Source organism: Chiloscyllium plagiosum, unplaced genomic scaffold (assembly GCF_037043375.1).
Source record: "Chiloscyllium plagiosum isolate Xiang-an unplaced genomic scaffold, Cpla_swu_hap1 HiC_scaffold_40, whole genome shotgun sequence".
Lineage (NCBI taxonomy): Eukaryota > Metazoa > Chordata > Chondrichthyes > Orectolobiformes > Hemiscylliidae > Chiloscyllium > Chiloscyllium plagiosum.
Window position 1 is genome coordinate 18,687,447 of NW_028270178.1, and position 19,236 is coordinate 18,706,682.

Consider the following 19,236-nt stretch of genomic DNA (forward strand, 5'->3'; position numbering starts at 1 on the left):
TGGTATAACAAAAGTGCTAGTGTTCCTTAAATAACCATTGTACAAAGGAGGTCAAAGGGAGCACTTGTTTGTCTGGTCTGGGAGCTTAATATTTTGGCTGATGGAGAGAAAACGGATCGGTAAGTTTAGGGCTGTGTACTTGAGTTTGGCAAAATCCACTGCCTTTATCCTACCTGGCAACACAACCCAGCCACCCTGTGGTCACTTAACTACATTGGTTCTGAGTCCAGCCGCACCTTTACTTTAAAAGTTCTTATCTTTGTTTTCAAATATGTCCCTGGATTCTTTTTAAATTGTTTTACGGAATGTGGGTGTCACTGTCTGGGCCAGCATTTATTGACCATCCCCAATTGCCCTTAAGGTGGTGGTGAGCTGCACTCTGACTAGTGCAGTCCACTTGCCTCTCACATGCTGAGCCCCATGGTTCTAACCTCATGTTTGTCCCTGATTTTGATAATCCATCATCCTTGATTGAACATTGAACTGCTCGGGTCCTAAACTCATGCTAATATATTCCGTAATAACCCACCCTCCTACAGGAACAGAAAATAGAAGCTGGAGTAGGTCATTTGTCCCTTCAGACCTATTCTGCCGTTCAATGCTGATCATTAATTCCATGCACCATTTCCGCTTTCTTCCCATAGCCTGAATCACTTTGGAGATATGTTTTAGCTGCTGCTCAAAAACATTTACTGTAGTGCTGATGTCAGGCTAACCAGTCTATAATTCCCTGTTTACTTTCTTCATAAATTGTGGGGCTGCATTCGAAATCCTCCAATCCTCAGGAACTGTATCAGTCTGTGCAATCTTGAAAGGTAATTATCATTGTATCCACTGTTTGTACGGCCACCTCCTTAAGTAGTTTTTCTCCTCATCCTCAAACAGGCCAATCTTTAATTTTTGATGGTGAACATTCCTGTGATGTTGCAGTCGAATAAAGGTGATGTCTAAATGCAATTTGTGGTTGAATCCGGAGCCCGCCATTTGGCCAAGTTATGTTATTGTGATCCATGCACAAAACCAGGGATTGGTCCTGTTTGCAGAGCCAGAGCATGTGGTGAAGGGTCTCTTTGGACAGAGAAGCGCACTAAAATAAAACGTTGATAAGGGTAGGGTGACTGAAGTGACGTCTGTGTCATTTAAAAAGTGCCACTTCTCCAATTTGTTGGCAAATTATAAGCTCACATAATTCGAGGAGCTGGGAATCCATGGATTCAAATGGACAAAAAATGAATGGTTGAAACTAAAAAACTGAAATTGTGGAGGAAACTCAGCAGATCTGGCAGCTCTGTGGTAAAGCAGAGTTACACATTTGGGTCCATCGACCGATCTGATGAAGTGCCCAACATCCACAGTTCTTTGTTTTGTTTTAGTGGTGGCTGGTTGCTTTTCAGACGGAAGTGAAGTGGTATCTCCCAGCAGTTTCTCAGAGGTTTGGCAGACCTTTGGTTAACCAGCACTTGAGGAACCATGCATGCTTGTTGATTAAATTCTCTGGATAATCAAGAGGTACGCATAACCGCAATAAACCTTCAAAATGCCAACATCCCTCAAAAAAAATGTTGTGTGAAAACACCAACATAACACATAAAATACATGTAAAAACACACAGTATTCACCAACTTTTAAGTGATGCAGTTCCTACTAATCTTTGAGACAATGAGAACTGCAGATGTTGGAGAGTCAGAGCGGGGATACACACATCACTGTCGTAATTTACTTACAACACAAATACTTGGGCATCGTGGTAGATTGTGGTATTTGAGGTGTATAACTTTTGCCTGTTTATCAAGTTGGCAGTTTATCAAGAATGCTGGTTGTTAAGGTGCCAGTTAAAACAAAGTTTGCTGTACACCAACAACCTGGTTGTGGGTGTGCAAGACAGAATATGAGTTTGCAAATATCTTAAAGCTTCCGAATGCATCAAACGGGTGGGAGGGATGTCCAGGAGAGAGCAAAGATGGAGCAGTCTGATGAAATTTTAATTTTGAGAACCATGAAGTGATACTCTGCCTGGCAAAATGGCAAGCAGCCATACAAGTTGAAAGATAGGACTCTAAGATGGCTCCGGGAGCAGTGATTTCTCTGCATGTGTATTGAAGGGCAGCAAGCCAAGTATGGTGGGGGGTCATCCAGTAGGATCGTCCATACCTCACAGCAAACCAAGGATGACACTAAACCCTTGCAAGTCATCGGTTCTGCCTCAAAGCGTGCAGAGGGCTTCACTTCAGTAGTGCGAGCGGTGAGATGTTGCAGCTCTGAGAGGTGACAATGCACTGGTTGATCCCAGTGAAGCAGAGAGAGTTTTCACAACATAGATGCCGAGAGGCGTGTTCCTTGGACTGCAGTGAGAAATATGGGAAACGGGATGTGCCTGATAGGGCAAAGATGAGTCGAGTGGAGCTGGGAAAAGCACAGCAAGTGAAGCAGCATTAGAGGAGAAGGTTCTGACCTGAAACATCAATTCGCCTTCTCCTCTGATGCTGCTTGACCTGTTGTGCTTTTTCCAGCTCCACTGTTAATCCGCTCTGACTCTCCAACATCTGCAGTTCTCATTGTCTCAAAGATTAGTAGGAACTGCATCACTTAAAAGTTGGTGAATCATTGGAATTCTTCACCACAGAAAACTTTTAGTGCTCACTTCTCTGGCATTTATCGAGGTTTTTAAACATATATTTCCCATCAGCTTCATGAGAGATGTTATAAAACACCTCTGGAGCAGGAGGGACTTGAGCATTAGTCTCCTGATGCAGAGGTGGTGGAAAGAGCTTCCCAGTTTATAGATTTTTAAACTTAAGATGGTAAAGGGATCAGGTGGATCCAAATTTGCAGTCCAGTGGTAATCTTATTAGAAGGCAGCATTTATTTTAGGACTTGTAGAGTTAGTTTCTACTACTGCCACTTGTGCTCCCAACTTTTAAAATTCCCTGAGAGAATACAGAAATTTGTGAAATCTCTTCAACGTGCTCAAAATGATGGAGCATGTATTTTGAAAAAAAGCAGATAGAAAGTGACTTGTTCCATCAGTGATTGAAGCTCAGTAACAGAATTATAGGAGGAGAGTTGTCTTTGTCACTTAAGTTGTTGTGATTTGAAATGGGCTTTGTGGATAAATAGTGGCAGTAAATTCAATATCAAGTCTCAAGTGCAGTTAGATATATCCAAGAGAGAATAAATGCAGAGCTGTGGGATGGAAAAAGCAAGACAGACAGATTGTGGAGGTGTCGAATGATGACGGGTGGTAAAACAATAAACAGAATCCCTTTATCTTCTCGTTGTGTGTCTTAACACTTATTGCTTTGAAGCTTTTCTTTTGTCTGAATTCATTTTTGCTGCTATGGCTCAATATCGAAATGTTTTTAGCAAAACTTTGCATTGTGAAGCGCCTTGAGGCGTTTTTTTTAAAATGTCAAAGGGCGCTATGTAAATGCAAGTTATTTATTGTCACAGAAAATGCTGGAAATAGTCAGCAGGTCTGGCAGCTTCAATGGAGAGAGAAACCAAGTTAACGTTTCAGGTTAGTAACCTTTCATCAGAACTTGTTAGGCTATTGACTGGAAACGTGAACTCTGTTTCTCTTTCTTTCTCCCTTTCTCTCTTTGTCCATCTCTCTATCTCTCTCTTTCTCTTTCTCTCTTCTCCCCCCCAACTTTTTTCTTTCTTTTCGTTCTTTCTTTCTCTCTCTGCTTTCTCTTTCTCTCCTCTCCCTCTCCCTCTCCTTTCTCTCTCCCTCTCCCTCCTCTCTCCCTCTCCCTCCCCTTTTTCTCTCTCTCTCCTCTCTTTCTCTCTCTCTCTCTCTCTCTCTCTCTCTCTGTCTGTTTCCATGTTACTTTCTCTTCTCCTCTGTAATCCTGCCACAGATGCCCTGCCTGATCTGATTATTTCCAGCATTTTGTTGTTGTTCATTTCGGGTTTCCAACATCCTGCCATGTTTCTTTTTCTCCTTTTGTTGTGAATGATGCCCGATGGTTGCCCCACCAGCTGTCACTCCTTTGTTCTTTGTTCTTGTTACAGAGATCTGCAGCGATTTGGTACTGCTCACAGAGGTAAGCGGATTTCATGTTCCATTCATTACCCCTTACCCGCCAGCTCCTGCAATCACGGGATGTTGGTGTCAGTTTATACATTGTTTGCAGAGCTCCCAGGCTGCAACCCCTTGTCATCTTAATGTCGTGTTAGAGGAGCAGGTCCAATTGGGCATTTAATTTGGCTTGTCGTGCTGAACCTGGCAGAGCTACATAAAGCCCCCAAACTGCTGTAGAGAGAGGGATGTGTTGGAAGGTGCTCCAGTAAGTTGCACCGATCTGTAAGATTTGTGTGGAATTGTTCCATCATTTGAGCTCCGAGACCGCGTCGGCCAGCACTGCCAGTGTGAGTGCGCGCAATGTGATTTGGAATGTGCAAGAAGATAAGGCAACTTAACCTAAACAGTAAAAAGTAAAAGACAGTGGTGGGGGAGAGAGGGACAGAGAACTCGGAGGGCTCTCATATACTAATCATTAAAGGTAAAAGGCAGGCTGAGCAGAGACATGGTAGTGCCATGGCAAAGCTGCTGAATTGGACAGTCCACAGGCCCCAGGGTCACCGCTGTGGCAGCTCGTGGTAAGAAAGCCCTTATCATTTTAAAAAAAAAATTTTGGGTAGCTAACGCTGAGACATCTTTCCTTCCCTGATCTTGCCTGCATGAGACTCCAGACCCATGGTTGACTGTTGCCTGGCCTCAGAAATGACCTGGCGGGTCATTGCGTTCCCGATGGTGGCTCGCGTTCGTCTTCTCGAGCATTTAAGAACTAGCAGCGTCGCCAATTGGAACCCAATTCCCATCAAAGGACGTAGAGTTGAAGAAGCTGTGCGGGTAAGATGAGCAGAGTCTTGGACGTGGAGCGCAAGGAGAAGGAAGCTGCCCTAAGCCAATATAAGTCATTGGATAGCTCTCACATCATCCTTCTTGACCTGGGACTTGAGAGACGCAACATCAAAACCCTGGCAAAAGAATTCGAAGAACGGAACCAGAATTGGGGTGAAGGGGTGTGTTTCAATTATTGGGAGAGACTGGAGAAGCTGAGTTCTTCGCCTTGGATTCTGGACATTGTCAATGTTGGGGGGCTCTCAATGAGTCAATAGGGAGAAGCTATTTCCACCATCAGGAGAGGGGATGCAGATGGAAGGCCATTGACGAGAATAATAAGTGACAGGGAGATGGCTATTTAAGTTAACAATCCAACTAGTGAGTTGAATTGCGCACTTTAAAGGCTACATGAAGCAGACTGGAGTCCCTTTTCTAGAGGGACTTGGATGAATATTCAAGAGAAAAATACACGGCCAGAATAGAGGGGCAGCATTCGGGGCTTAATTGATATGTCTTTCGTGGCATCAGCCCAAGCACTGAGCAGCCGATACACCTGAAAGCCAGTGCTGCTCTTAAACCATTTTCACCTCTCAGCTCTCAATTTCTTCTGCATGTTCAACTCCAATTCCTTAGGGCCTAAATGCAGTTGACCTTTGGGAACATAGTGATGGGTTGATGAGATTTGCAGATGTGGAGGTGACTGACAGGCATAGTGGAGAGTGAGTTTCTGCGGGGAGGGTAGTGTCAGGCAATTTCCATAAGACCTGTGTGGCCCAGCCTCTTGCTGCCAGTGTTTTTGGTTGGGGGGGGGGGAGGTGGTGTGGTGGAGGATGTCAGTGGTGGGGAATATTTTGTCCTTTATGGCTGCTATCAGTTGGCTCTGGTGTTGAGGCCCTGAGAGCTCGTCTTCCAACCCCCATCCATCGCTCGTTCACCTCATCCTGCTGTTGACATTGTCACCGCCGGCTGGCACACCCACTCTGCTAGAGAGTGCCATCCTGCGGGCACTGGTTGGTGTTGTGTTCAGTCTTGTGTTTTGCAGTCGTTGGTCATTGTGCTCGTTCAAGGACAGCTTGAATCTGGCTCAAGTGTGCGTGGGCTCTCGAGCTCAGGATGTTGGTTGGGTGGGGGTGCGGGGTGGGGACGGGAGGCTCAGGGCTCCTCACCGTGGACCCAGATCAGGAATCTGGTGTCTGCACCCGACCTGCGCACACTTCAATACAGCTTCAGTTGTCCTTTAGAGGTGATGGATGGTAGTGCTGGAGAATGGAACCCGGTTCAGTCTCAATTTTGCTTTGTATAAATACCTGAGCATTTTATTCACCTTGCTTTATTTAAAGTTTCGCTGGGACGTTTGGAAATGGGAGGGTGATTCTTTGTGCCCAGCCCTTTTTTTTTTGTTTAAATTGGTGCTTGGTATTTTGTAACACAGCACTGCCCCCCCATTCTCTATCATGTGTCGTAATTCCTTTTACCAGCCTTCTGCTAGTTCCCCACGTCTTCCATCTCTGTCCCCACACAGGAAACATAAGCAATATTGCTTCTGTGTCCATTCTCTGCACTCTCAAGCCTGAGCCAGGTTCCAGAATCAAGGAGCGTGGCAGTTCTGTGACATGAGTCTGGCAGAGCTCCCCGATTCACTTTCGTTCCTCGGGAGGGACAGAGGGAGTGGGTCTCTGGGTATCTGCTCGCTACCAACGCGAGATGCCATGTGTGACTTGGTGCAATACCATCAATCCTGGAGCTTGAGGGCAATCCCGGAGTCTTCCCACCACTGGAAAGGGTCAGTGGCCTGAATACTGGACTCGTGTGCCCTGGGTCAGCCTGGCGTTCCTTCTACCCTTAATTGTAGTCCATAGCTGGGCAGAGCTGGGAAAATTGAGTAACCAACTTGAAGCAAGTTTCCCAGAGCTGGGAAAATCTGCTCATCACTGCCAGGTGAATCAGTTCGGGCGCTGGAGCTCTCATGGTAAAGCATTGTTTCCAGGAACTGAAGTGTGTGTAGCTGGAGCAACAGTCACAGGGGAAGAGTCCTGGGTCAGGAAACCCACCTGACGTGGGGTACACAGCAGAATAGCGTGGAAACAAAGTGGGGCAGGAGGGAGAATGTGTGGAGTATTCGGGGTGGGATAGCAACAACAGGGGCCCACAGCGAGTGTGGGTATAATGTGCACAGCAGGAGCCCTTGGGTCAGGTCAGTTTTCCGGGTGGTGAACGGGTGCTTGGCTGCCAAAGGATCCAGCCATTGGGTAGGGAAGGTGTGTGTGTGTGTGTGTTGCTGGAGCGGCAATTGCTGCAGAACCACTGAGAGGTCCCGTAATGTCGAAAGCACCTCATTTCCAGTCTTGTCATAAATCCCCACTGAGAGCTCCGGGAATGTCGTGAAGCCCCACTAAGGGCTCCCGCCATGTCGTAAAGGGCAACTCAGAGCTGCCGTAATGTCTGGGGCTCCTGTTCTGTCGTGAGGCCCCACCCCAGGGGGCTCCGGTCCTGTTGTGAGGCCTGACAGGAGCATTATAATCAGGCAAAATGAAAACTGACAGACCCACCCAGATCGGGGCCCAAGCAGTAAGTCCAGTTAAAGCTTGTGGTCTTAAGATGTGTCCCAAATAAAGTTAGTGAGATTTGCTGAGAGAATCCCTGAGATTTGCATATGAACAGAAAGAGCACGTCAAATGGTTTGAGGACTGGGTGTATTCTTTACACGGCAGGACGGGGGAGGGAGGGACGTTGGTAGGTCCCTTTGTTGGGTTTTGCCTGGGTTCTCGTGGAGCCCGTTGGTCGAGGCTCTGGACGTTGAGTTTCATCTGTGACCGGAGAGAGCAGCCTTACCAGGATTGATGGTGTAATGCAGGATGCTGCCCACTTCAGGAAGCAGGCATTGCCTGGTGGTGGTGGTGTGGTTGGGAGGGAGGGGGTAGAGAGAGAGGGACGGTATGTGTGGGGTTGTGCTCTGCCCCCACCACCCCACCCTCCAAGAGTGCCGGCACGGTGACCTCGAGTTCTTGTTCTCCTCCGCAGAAAACGGCGAGGGCCCCGCGTGCCGGCTGGACCTGCATACCTGCGGCGAGGCCCTGGGGGAGCTGGTGGGCTGGGCGCACAGCCACTGCCGGGGCTGTCCCCACCCACCCGGCCTGAGGTACCTGCCGGCCGGCGGCACCACCCCTGCCGTGGCCGTCTGGGCCTGCCAGGCTGGCCATACCTACCGCTGGCGAGCGGCGGGACACCACTTGAGAAGGAGAGGGCAGCAACGACGGCACCGGCGGCGAAACGCCGAGGCTGGAGGATCCCCCACGTTGGCCGCGACCACCACCACACCCGATAACCAGGAGGAGGAGGAGGGAGGCAGTGGGCCAAACCCGGAACTGGAGTCAGCGCATGGCTCGGACTCTGAGGAGGCAGGAGGAGAGAGCAGCGAGGGCCACCCGTCCCACTCCGTCGCCTCCCTGCGGATTGTGGAGTGCGAGCTGGAGGAGCAGGGGCCGGGCGGCAGGGGAGCCCGGCCTGGCTGGAAGGTGATCCCGTGTAAGGACGAGTGCTCGGACGAAGAGCTGCCCGATGATGGACTTGATCCAAGTATGTTTCCCGCTCAGTTGTCCCCATCGCCATCACTCCCGCCTCCCCCCATCCCAAACCCACTGACCCCAGCGCAGACCGAATCACAATTTATTCGAGAGTTTGGAATCCCTTTCCCACCACCACCTTGCTTTTTTTTTTCAAACGGCTGGTACTCTGGCCCTGTTTAGCTCCCGTTTTAGTTCTTTTGAGGAGTCCAGTTTTAAAATTGTCAACAACAAAGCTTTTGTCTTACACAAGATCAAAGGTTAGTTTACTGCATAGCTACCGAATGCAGTTGCTAAGGGAAAAGTGATAATTTATTAACTCAAAGTACACTTACCAAGCTTCAGAGTAAGTACAGATCAGAGCTACATTTAAAGACAGACGTTCGATCTGTTATGGTTGCGGGCCTGACTTACTTGAAGATTTCTCCCGCCAGGGAGAAGATTTTTTAAAATTTCAAGCTGCAATGGCTTTTGCAATGCAATGATTTGAGGTTTCTCCCACATCTGGTCTGAGCAGGACAGGTTCTGGGAAGGGGGTCCCTGTATTTTGCTTTTACAGCACTGCAGGGTTGTTCTCCATGAAGCCTGGTTCAGCACAACAATCCATAATCAGTTTGCTTCACCCTGGAAAATGGCCCCTTTACCTGCCTTCTGTCAGTTAGCCAGAATTTCTGAATAGTGATCACTGGACCCGAAAAGTTAACTCTGCTTTCCCTCCACAGATGCTTCCAGATCTGCTGAGTTTTTCCAACAGTTTTTGTTTTGGTTGTCCTTACAGCCTGCCTTCCTCCTCTTCAGAAACTTTGAGTTGTCTCATTTCCATGTCCAATAATTAATTAAATTTTAACTATTTTTCTTTGTGAATGATGCTGAGGGGGACACATTGCTCGGGCAGCTATTTTGGCTGTTGTGAATGAGCAAGATTAGTCACATGAATTTTGGGAATCTCCTAATACGATGTTAATTCAGTTTCAAAGTCGGGTTCGCCACCTCCTTTAAATAAAATACATAGCAGAATTGTTCAGTCCTGATAACCTTACCTATTGAATGTTAGTGAGCAGCGATAGTCATCGAACTCTCACACTTTCACCACTCCCAGTAAAGGGAATAAGGCAAGAAAGTGGAGTTTGAGGGTTGTCACGTCAGCCATGATCTCACTGAATGGCAGAGCAGACTCAATGGGCTGAATGGTCTACTTCTGGTCTAAATTTGGAAGGATGGAGATAGCTTGATTGTATAAGAAGAAAAACGGCAGATTAAATTCAATACATGGAATTGCAAAGCCATTCATTTTGCAAGAAACAAGATGCAATGTAAAGGTTCTAATGGGGGATGCACCTTATATATGCATAAACCGTTGAAAGTGTTCTGACAATTGCTACTGACTGCAGTCCAAAAGCAAGGAATTTATGCTCAACTGATATAAAACAACAGTTTCATTTTGTTTGCAGTACTGCATCCAGTTCTTGGCTGGGCTTTAGGGAGGGTGCCGAAGGGATTCACAAGAACTATTTCAGACGTGAAGAACTTCAGTCACACATTGATTGGAGGAGTTAGGACTGTTCTTCTTCAAGAATAAATAGTTAAGAAGAGGTTTGACAGAGGCCTTCGAAATCATTAGTGGTCTGGACAGAGTAGAAAGGGAGAAACTATTCCAGTTAGTAGAAGAATGGAAGATCAGGGGGCACTGACTTTATGGTCATTGGCAAATGATGCCGTGGACGTGTGCAAACTTTGTCATGCAGCAAATGGTTTTGAACCTGTTAGGGATGAGTTGAATTGAGGAATTCAGAAGGAATTGGATTTACTCTCGAAAGGAGGAAGCTGGGTAAATGGTGCTTGTTCAGTTGCCCCCCCAGAGATCCCCTGAAGTAGCTATTTGGTCTCCTGTGCTGTACAGGACATCAGTTAGGCCACTTGGAGTACTGTGTACAATTCTGGTCTCCCTCTTATCGGAAGGATGTTGTGAAACTTGGGTTAAAAATCACACAACACCAGGTTATAGTCCAACAGGTTTATTTGGAAGCACTAGCTTTCGAGATACTGCCCCTTCGAAGGAGAGTGCTTCCAAATAAACCTGTTGGACAATAACCTGGTGTTGGGTGACTTGTAAACATTGTCCACCCCAGTTCAACGCCAGCACGTCCAAAAGTTGTGACATTTGAAAGGGTTCAATAAAGATTTGCAAGGATGTTGCCAGGATTGGAGGTTTTGAGCAATAAGGAGAGGCTGAATTGGCTGGGGCGATTTTCCCTGGAGTATCGTAGGGGTGACCTTGTGTAGATTTATAAAGCCATGAGGGGCATGGATAAGGTAAATAGACAAGATCTTTTCCCTGGGGTGAGGGAGTCCAGATCTGGAGGGCATAGGTTAGGGTGAGAAGGGAAAATGTAAAAGGGACATGGGAGGGAACTTTTTCCACACAGAGGGTGGTACAGTATGGAATGAGCTTTCAGAGGAAGTGGTGGAGGCTGGTACAATTACAACACTTAAAAGGCATCTGGATGGGTATATGAGTACCAAGGGTTTAGAGGGTATGGGCCAAATGCTGACGAATGGGACTAGGTTAATTTAAGGGAAGGTTCAGTAGTTAGCACTGCTGCCTCACAGCACCAAGGTCCCAGGTTCGATTCCAGCCTCGGGCGACTGTCTGTGTGGCGTTTGCACATTCTCCCCGTGTCTGCGTGTGTTTCCTCCGGGTGCTCCCACAGTCCAAAGGTGTGCAGGTGAATTGGCCATGGTAAATTGCCCGTAGTGTTAGGTGCATTAGTCAGACGGAATTGGTCTGTGTGGCCTGGTTGGGCCGAAGGGCCTGTTTCCGCATTGTAGAGAATCTAAAGATATCTGGTCAGCATGAACTGGCAAGGAATAGATGGATATGGACCATTTGCAGGCAGCTGAGATTAGTTTGGAATGCCATCATGGTTGTCACAGACCTGATGGGCCAGGAGGTCTGTTCCTGTGCTGTACTGTTCTATGTTCAGTGGTTATTGTGGTTCTAAAAAAAAAGTGTTAGTGGGGAGGATATTATCATGGAATGTAGCCTGGCTAGCACAAAAGGGAACGATATAATGTGTGTCACAGGGATGTGTTCTTGGATCTCAAGCACTCACAATTTGTATCAATGATTTAGAATGAGGGGCAGAAGGTGTTTGTCCAATGCTGATGAGACATAGATTGGAAAGTAAGTTGTGGAGAGTGCATAAGTCTCTAAAATGTTTTACATGTGTTAGATGAGTGGGCAAGGATGTGGCAAATGGAGTGTAATGTGGGAAAATGTGACAGTCCAATTGGCAAAAAGAATAAAAAAACATATTAAATGGTGAGAGATCAGAGCCCTAAGATGCAAAGGAATCTGGATGTTCTCATATACAAATTACAAAAGAGTAGTGTGCAGGTACAGTAAGTAATTAGGAAAACCAGGAGAATTGAATGCAGAAGTGGGAATGATATTCCTTGTGAAACAGGGCACTGCTGAGACCACAACCTGAATACTATGTGCAGCTTCAGTCCCTTTAATTAAGGAATAATGTAAACGTGAATGTACAGTTCAGAGCGGGTTTACCAAACCAATACCTGGAATTGTCTTATTAGGGAAAAATTGGAAGTGACTTGATGGAAGTATCCAAAACTTGCAGCCTTGGGTGAGTATCTGTGTGGAGTTTACATGTTCTCCCTGTCTATGTGGGTTTCCTCCATGTACTCTGGCTTCCTCCCACAGTCCAAAAATGTGCAGGTGAAGTGAACTGGCCATGCTAAATTGCCCATCGTGTCTAGGGGTGCATAGGCTAGGTGGATTAACCATGGGAATGGAGAGTTAAAGGGAAAGGGTAGGGGAGTGGAGTGGGTCTGGGTCTGGGTGGGATGAGATGCTATTCGGAGGGTCAGTGTGGTCTCAATGGGCCGAATGACCTGCCTCTGCAGTTGTGGGATTCTATGCTATAATTCTACAAAATCATGAGTTCTTGACAATGTAGATGGATGCTTCCTCTTCTGGGAAGATCTGGAGGGAGGAGTCACTATTTAAAAATCAGATATTGCCTTGTTTCTGTTTAAATGGGCAATGTTTTTGAAGGTCTTGAGTCTTTGGAGCTGCTTTCCTGAAGAGGTGGCGAATATATTGAAGGCAGTGGTAGACGTACTTCAATTAGCAACAGGATGGCGGGTTGCAAGGGAGAGGCGAGAATGCAGATTTTAAGTTACAGTCAAGAGGGTGAATGGCTGCACCGTCTGTTTCTGAATGTTTGTTCATATCTTGCCTCGCTCCCACTACAGGGTCCTTGGGGCCTTTTTGGAATTCGGAACTTTTCAAATTTCGGAATACGTGACATCTTCACAGTGAAATTAAAAAACTATTAGCTAACAGCAGATGCACGTGTGAGTAGTACGAGTGCTGAGACGCAGTTGATCCCTGTCAGTGTTGGGCCACACTGCCACGTCACAGATGAGTGATGTGCTTCAAGTGGGTGTGGAGTTGGGTCACCTGTTCACACACCAAAATGACACTCTCACTCCACGAAAAAGATTTTGGAATTTCGGATAAAGGATTGTGCACCTCTATCACCACCTGAACTGGTGCAGAGGTCCAATAACAAAACACGAGAGACAATGGAAATCTTTCTCTTAAAAGAAACTCGGTCTGCCACTTGAAATGTCTGCCAGCATTTGGTGATATGGCCAGAGGATGGTACAATTTCTGTTGGTTTGTCTTCTGTGACGCATGATGAACTGGTGAACTGCAGTTCAGCATGCAGGGCACACTGGACTGCTTCCATGTTCACTGAGGACCTTTAGAAGCTGGTAACAGCAGTACCGGGGCAGATATTGCAGCATTGTCAGCAGTTCAGTGCAAGTGCCTGCACTTCACAGCTGATGTAATATTTATCAAAATTTATAGCTCAGTAAACAGCCACTCAGTCAAGTCTCGCTGCAAAGCGATCCAACCCTGAAGAACTAACCATTTACTTTGCTCTATCTCACCTTTTGCCTTGACTTTATCTGCACTCTGGTTCTCTGTGGTTCCCTGTGGACTCTCTGGCATGCTCTTGCTCATTCACAATGTCAAATACTCCATTCTATTTCCCCCTCCCACTCCCTGGCTAGCAATCTTTCCTCCCCTTGTGATACCTTCCGTTTCTGACTGTTGTGCTCTCCTGCGCTACCCACACTGCTGCATAATTTACCCATCGATCTACCTTCTCTCTCCCCTTCTGTTTGGACGGATGAGTTGTCAGCGCACACACCTCCTGAATATGTGGTTTCGTGGTCACATCCCAACTCCAGACCTTGAGCATAGAAATGAATTTTGACACTTAAGAAATGTACTGCATTTGAGTCAGTCAGCTGAGGCATGGTCTGCCAGTTGGGCTGGATATAAGATAACTTGCCACTAATTCAAAGAAAAGCAGCATTATCCCCAGTATCTGAGGCAATATATCTCCCTGGATTATGATTCGAAAAAAGAGTATCAGACCATTAACGCGTTGCTATTTGTGGAAACTTGTTGAGCATGTTTCCGACATTACAGATCATCATTAGTTGTGAAAGGCATTGCGAGGCCCAGTCAAGTTATTTTTTGATCTGTCGTTCTCTTCCTGCTCTCTTCCCCTTCCCCCACTCCACTATCACGTTCTCACTCATCATCGTGCTCTCAGTGAAGCAGATTCTGCTGTCTTCCTCCTGCTGCTCATCATTCGATCTCCCTCCATGCCCCCGTTTGACTGCTCTCTTTCCACTGTCTTCACAGTCTTCGTTCTTCGTGCCCCCCTCTCTGGCTTGCCCCCTCGCGCGTGCCCCCCCCTCTCTGCTCGCCCCTTCGCGCGTGCCCCCCCTCTCTGGCTCACCCCTTCGTGCGTCCCCCTCTGGCTCGCCCCCTTGCGCGTGCCCCCACCCCCCCTCTGGCTCGCCCCCCTCACGCATGCACCCCCCCCCGGCTCACCCCTTCGCGCGTGCCCCCCCTCTCTGACTCACCCCCTCGCGCGTGCCCCCCCCCCCTCTGACTCGCCCCCTCGCGCGTGCCCCCCCCCCTCTGACTCGCCCCCTCGCGCGTGCCCCCCCCCCTCTGACTCGCCCCCTCGCCCGTGGCCCCCTCTCTCTGGCTCACCGCCTCGCGCGTGCCCCCCGCTCTCTGGCTCGCCCCCTCGCGCGTGCCCCCCCCCCCCCCTCTCTGGCTCTCTCCCTCGCGCGTGCCGCCCCCTCTCGCATGCCCCCCCCCCCACCCCCTCTGGCTCGCCCCCTCGCACGTGCCCTCCCCCACCTCTCTGCCTCGCCCCCTCGCACATGCCCCCCTCTCTCTGGCTCGCCCCCTCGCGCTTGCCCCCGCCCCTCTGGCTCGCTCCCTCGCGCTTGCCCCCCCCCCCCCCCCCCGGCTCGCCCCCTCGCGCGTGCCCCCCCCTTCTCTGGCTCGCCCCTTCGCGCGTGGCCCCCTCTCTGGCTCGCCCCTTCGCGCGTGGCCCCCTCTCTGGCTCGCCCCTTCGCGCGCTTCCCCCCCCCACCCTCCACCCCTCTCTGGCTCGCCCCTTCGCGCGTGCCCCCTCTCTCTGGCTCGCCCCCTCTCTCTGGCTCGCCCCCTCGCGCTTCCCTCCTCTCTGGCTCGCCCCCTCGCGCTTCCCTCCTCTCTGGCTCGCCCCCTCGCGCGTGCCCCCCCTCTCTGGCTCGCCCCCTCGCGCGTGCCCCCCCTCTCTGGCTCGCCCCCTCGCGCGTGCCCCCCCTCTCTGGCTCGCCCCCTCGCGCGTGCCCCCCCTCTCTGGCTCGCCCCCTCGCGCGTGCCCCCCCTCTCTGGCTCGCCCCCTCGCGCGTGCCCCCCCTCTCTGGCTCGCCCCCTCGCGCGTGCCCCCCCTCTCTGGCTCGCCCCCTCGCGCGTGCCCCCCCTCTCTGGCTCGCCCCCTCGCGCGTGCCCCCCCTCTCTGGCTCGCCCCCTCGCGCGTGCCCCCCCTCTCTGGCTCGCCCCCTCGCGCGTGTCCCCCCCTTGGCTCGCCCCCTCGCGCATGCCCCCCCTCTCTGGCTCGCCCCCCCCCCCCCTGGCTCGCCCCCCCCCCTCACTGGCTCGCCCCCCCCTCTCTGGCTCACCCCCCCCCTCTCTGGCTCGCCCCCCCCCTCTCTGGTGCGCCCCCTCTTTCCCTCTCTCCCTCCATTCCGCGCGCCCTCTTCTTCTGTCTCGCTCCCTCCCACATGCCCTCTCTTCCCCCCCCCTTGCCCTGTTGCTCCACCCACTCGGCCCCCACCCCTTGTGCTCTCTCTCTCTCTCTCTCTCTCAATTTGGTGTTTTAGATCACCCCCTCTTCTGGTTTGTCATTTTCCATCTTTCTCTTCTCAAATTCTTTCCCTCACACTTTCTTCCACTTTCTCTGCTGTCTCTTCCTCTCAGTTCCCCCATGTTCTCCCTCCGTCTCCCTGTTTCTGTTTTTTTTTCTTCTCACCCTCTGCCGTCTCCTATTCTCTCACCACCTGTCTCGTTCTCTCACTCATTGCAGTAGAACCTGTGCCAGAGCTTCCAGTGCTGAAGACGGCCCCTGTGGTTTTGATGAAGACTAAATTGGGCCGAGGACGATGGCGGGCCAAGAGCACGTGTGAGGAGCCAGAGTCCGATCCCACCTTGGAGCCCCAGTGGGAGTCTCAGTACTGGGAGAAGGCGTCACCATCTGCGTACGCTGTCCCAGAAATTCACACGCACGTGGTCAACAGTGCGGAGCTGTCCAGAGAACATCCTGCTGATACACAGCCGGCCGCAGAGACCGAGACAATGCAGCTCATTTGCGAGTCGGTGCCAGACCCTGACCAGAAGGATGAGAGTATTTCACTGGCGGGTGAGTGCAGCTGGAAAAGATAGCATTTGGCATGCTTGCCTTGATCAGTCGGAGCACTGAGTTCAGGAGTTGGTGTGTCTGTGATACGCTGTGTGGGATGTTGGTGAGACCACCTTTGGAATCCTGTGTCCAGTTCTGGTCACCCTGCTATTGGAAGGATATTATTAAATTGGAGAGGTTGTGCAGAAACAAATGGCAAGGGTGTTGCCGGGACTGTTGGGTTTCAGTTAAATGGCGAGGCTGAGACTTCTTTCACCGGAGCGTAGGAGGTTGAGGGATGACCTTGTAGAGGTTTATGAAATCTTGAGGGCCCTGGAAAGGATGAATAGCCAAGCTGCCTTTCCGAGGGTAGGGGAGTTCAAAACTAGAGGGTGTAGATTTTAAGGTGAGAGGGGAACGATTTAAAAGAGACCTGAAAGGGCAATGTTTTCACAGAGGTTAGTGTGTATATCGCTTGAGCTGCTAAAGGAAGTGGTAGAGGCGGGTACAATTACAACATTTGCAAGACATCTGGGCAGATTTGTGAATAGGAAAGGTTTCGAGGGATATGGGCCAACGCAGGCAAATGGGACTGGTGTAGTTTGGAAAACCTGGAAGGCATGGATCAGTTGGACTAAAGAGTCTCTTTCTGTGCTCTGTCTCTTATGTATGTAATAGACCGGAGCGTGGGGGCCCTCACATGGAGGTGTGCAGAATAGCAGACATTTGCTTCATTGTAAATAGGGAACAGGAGTTCAGCCTTTTGGGCCCACTCTGCCGTGCAGTATGATCATGGCTGATCTTCACCATTTTCTTGCGCTGTCCAGGCAGTTGTTTTGGATATGGAGAAATCTATGAATCTCAGCAGTTTAGAATTGCTGAGATTCTGGAGTCGCGTGGCTAGACAGGTATGGATAGCAGATTCTTCAGAGATCATTAGTGACTCATGAGTTTGTACACTGATGGTTTCATCGTTACCATTACTGGTTCTACCTTTCTATTTCCAGATTTATCAATTAACGAGGAGGCAATGGCGTAGTTCTGTTATCACTGGATTGTTGATCCAGAGACCTAGGTAACTTTCTGGGGATCCACGTTCAAATCGTGCCATGGCCAATGGTGGAATTTTAATTCACCTATTAAAACAATCTGGTGTTAACATTCTAATGATGACTACGAATCCACTGTCAATCGTTAGAAAGACCCATCTGGCTCAATCATGCCCTTTAGGGAAGGGAACTGCCCACCCTTGCCTGGTCTGGTCTAGCCTACATGTGACTCCAGACCCACAGCAATGGGCTGAGGATGATGGCGGGCCAAGAGCACGTGTGAGAAGTCAGAGTCCAATCCCACCTTGGAGTCCCAGTGGCATCTCTTAACTGCGCTCTTGGTCAATTAGGAATGGGCAATAAATCTTGGCCTCGCCAGCAAAGCCCTCATCACATGAAAATGAATCTGAAAAATTGTAATTCTATTAATGACTATCATGGATTGGCCCTGGAACATTAGTTTGTGACTTACACACACTGGTTCAGTCACACTGCATTATTGTATCACCATCTCCCTCAGGGAGATGATTACTGTTCATTTTGCTTGTCAATATTGTTAATTCACTGCCACGCTGCTGAAGCTGCAAAGTTTTCATTTGTCTTTGGTACCTGCATGGATCATTATGATTGGATGCTTGCTCTCCCAATACAAGTTCCACTCCAGCCATGAGTAGATATTCATGAACCCTGGCATTGGCGGGCAATCGAGCTTTATGGATTCGCGCAATCGATCACCTCTGTCTCCCGCCACCACGTTCCTCTTCATTCAACCCACTTAAATTGTTTCCTGTACCATGGTGCCACGGTCAGTCTGCTGCGCCGCATTCCAATCTCCTCGCTCATCGGGCAAGCTGCTGAACAGCTGCTAGGGCTGAGACCTAATCTGTTGGTCCCTCTACCTGTCACACCCTCATGACCTTGATCAGGGACTAGATGAGACGATGCTAACCGAAAAGGGTGTTAACGTCCTTCTAGAGTGCAGTGACCAAGCGACTTGTCCCCTTCCTGATGTAACATATTATGTGCAGCTCTGCCTCCAACTTAAAATCTCTGAACTGAAGCTTCTTGAGTCATTTCTTGTGGATACAGTACTGATGTGGTCACCGTGGATTGCTATGGTATCCCAGATCTCCCAAGTGTTGTGCTCATGACACTTCAACTCAAGTGCCAACTTTATTCCATTAATTGTGTTTTTTTTAAATTATTTGCAGTTCCGCTCCTCACCCAACTCTCAGCTTCACACTTCACAATCACTGACAAGTCCCTGTCTTTATAAGAATTTTCAACTGGCCTTGTTTAGACATGTTCTGACACACAATACTGGTGAGGGTGGGAGTTGAATTCTGACTTTCTGGCCGAGAAGAAGGGACAGTACCACAAGAGCTGCATCCCATTTTTAAAAAAAATCAATTATTCAACTTTGCTCAAGTGGAGAAACCAGCGTAATTAACTGGCAAGAGCTGCTCTCGGAGAGCTTGTACCTCACTCAACCTGTCAATAGCTCTGGAAATTCTTTGCATCTCTCTTGTAAACGTCGCCACCTAATTTTGTGGTGTTTGCCAATGTGGGCGAAGTACATTTGTTTTCTCCCTCCAAGTCATTAATATAAATTATAAACACTTAGTCCCAGCACTGATCCCTGTGGAAACCCACTGGTTACAGATCGCTGACCTGATAAAGAGCCCTTGCCACCACATGTTTTTCCCTGCCCATTAGCCAATTTCTCTATCCGCGCCATAATACTACCTCTAACAGTGGGTTCTTATCTTATGACTTAACCTTATGTGAAATACCTTGTTAAATACCTTCTACAAGTCCAAGTACAGCACATCTACTGGTTTCTCTCTATTCACTATGTTTGAGATCTCCTCCAACATGTCTACTAAGTTAGATTTACTGATTTTCTTTTCACAACTGAATACACTTGATTGAGTTATGATTTTCCAAATGTTCTTTACTTTATTGATTCCAAACCTTTTCCAACAGTAGAT

General features: G+C 49.0%; 1 protein-coding gene across 2 annotated transcripts in view; it reads left to right on the forward strand.

Moving 5' to 3' along the window:
• LOC122544083 (uncharacterized) overlaps positions 1-19,236 on the forward strand; it is a 72,394-nt gene that overhangs the window by 20,292 nt on the left and 32,866 nt on the right. For both annotated transcript variants that reach the window (XR_015753990.1, XM_043683093.2), the window contains exons 3-5: positions 4,015-4,046; positions 7,871-8,425; positions 15,885-16,217. Coding sequence is in view for 1 of the 2 variants with exons in the window: in XM_043683093.2 (XP_043539028.2) it covers positions 4,015-4,046; positions 7,871-8,425; positions 15,885-16,217 (920 nt within the window). In the remaining variant the exon portion in view is untranslated. The remainder of the gene's footprint in view (positions 1-4,014; positions 4,047-7,870; positions 8,426-15,884; positions 16,218-19,236) is intronic.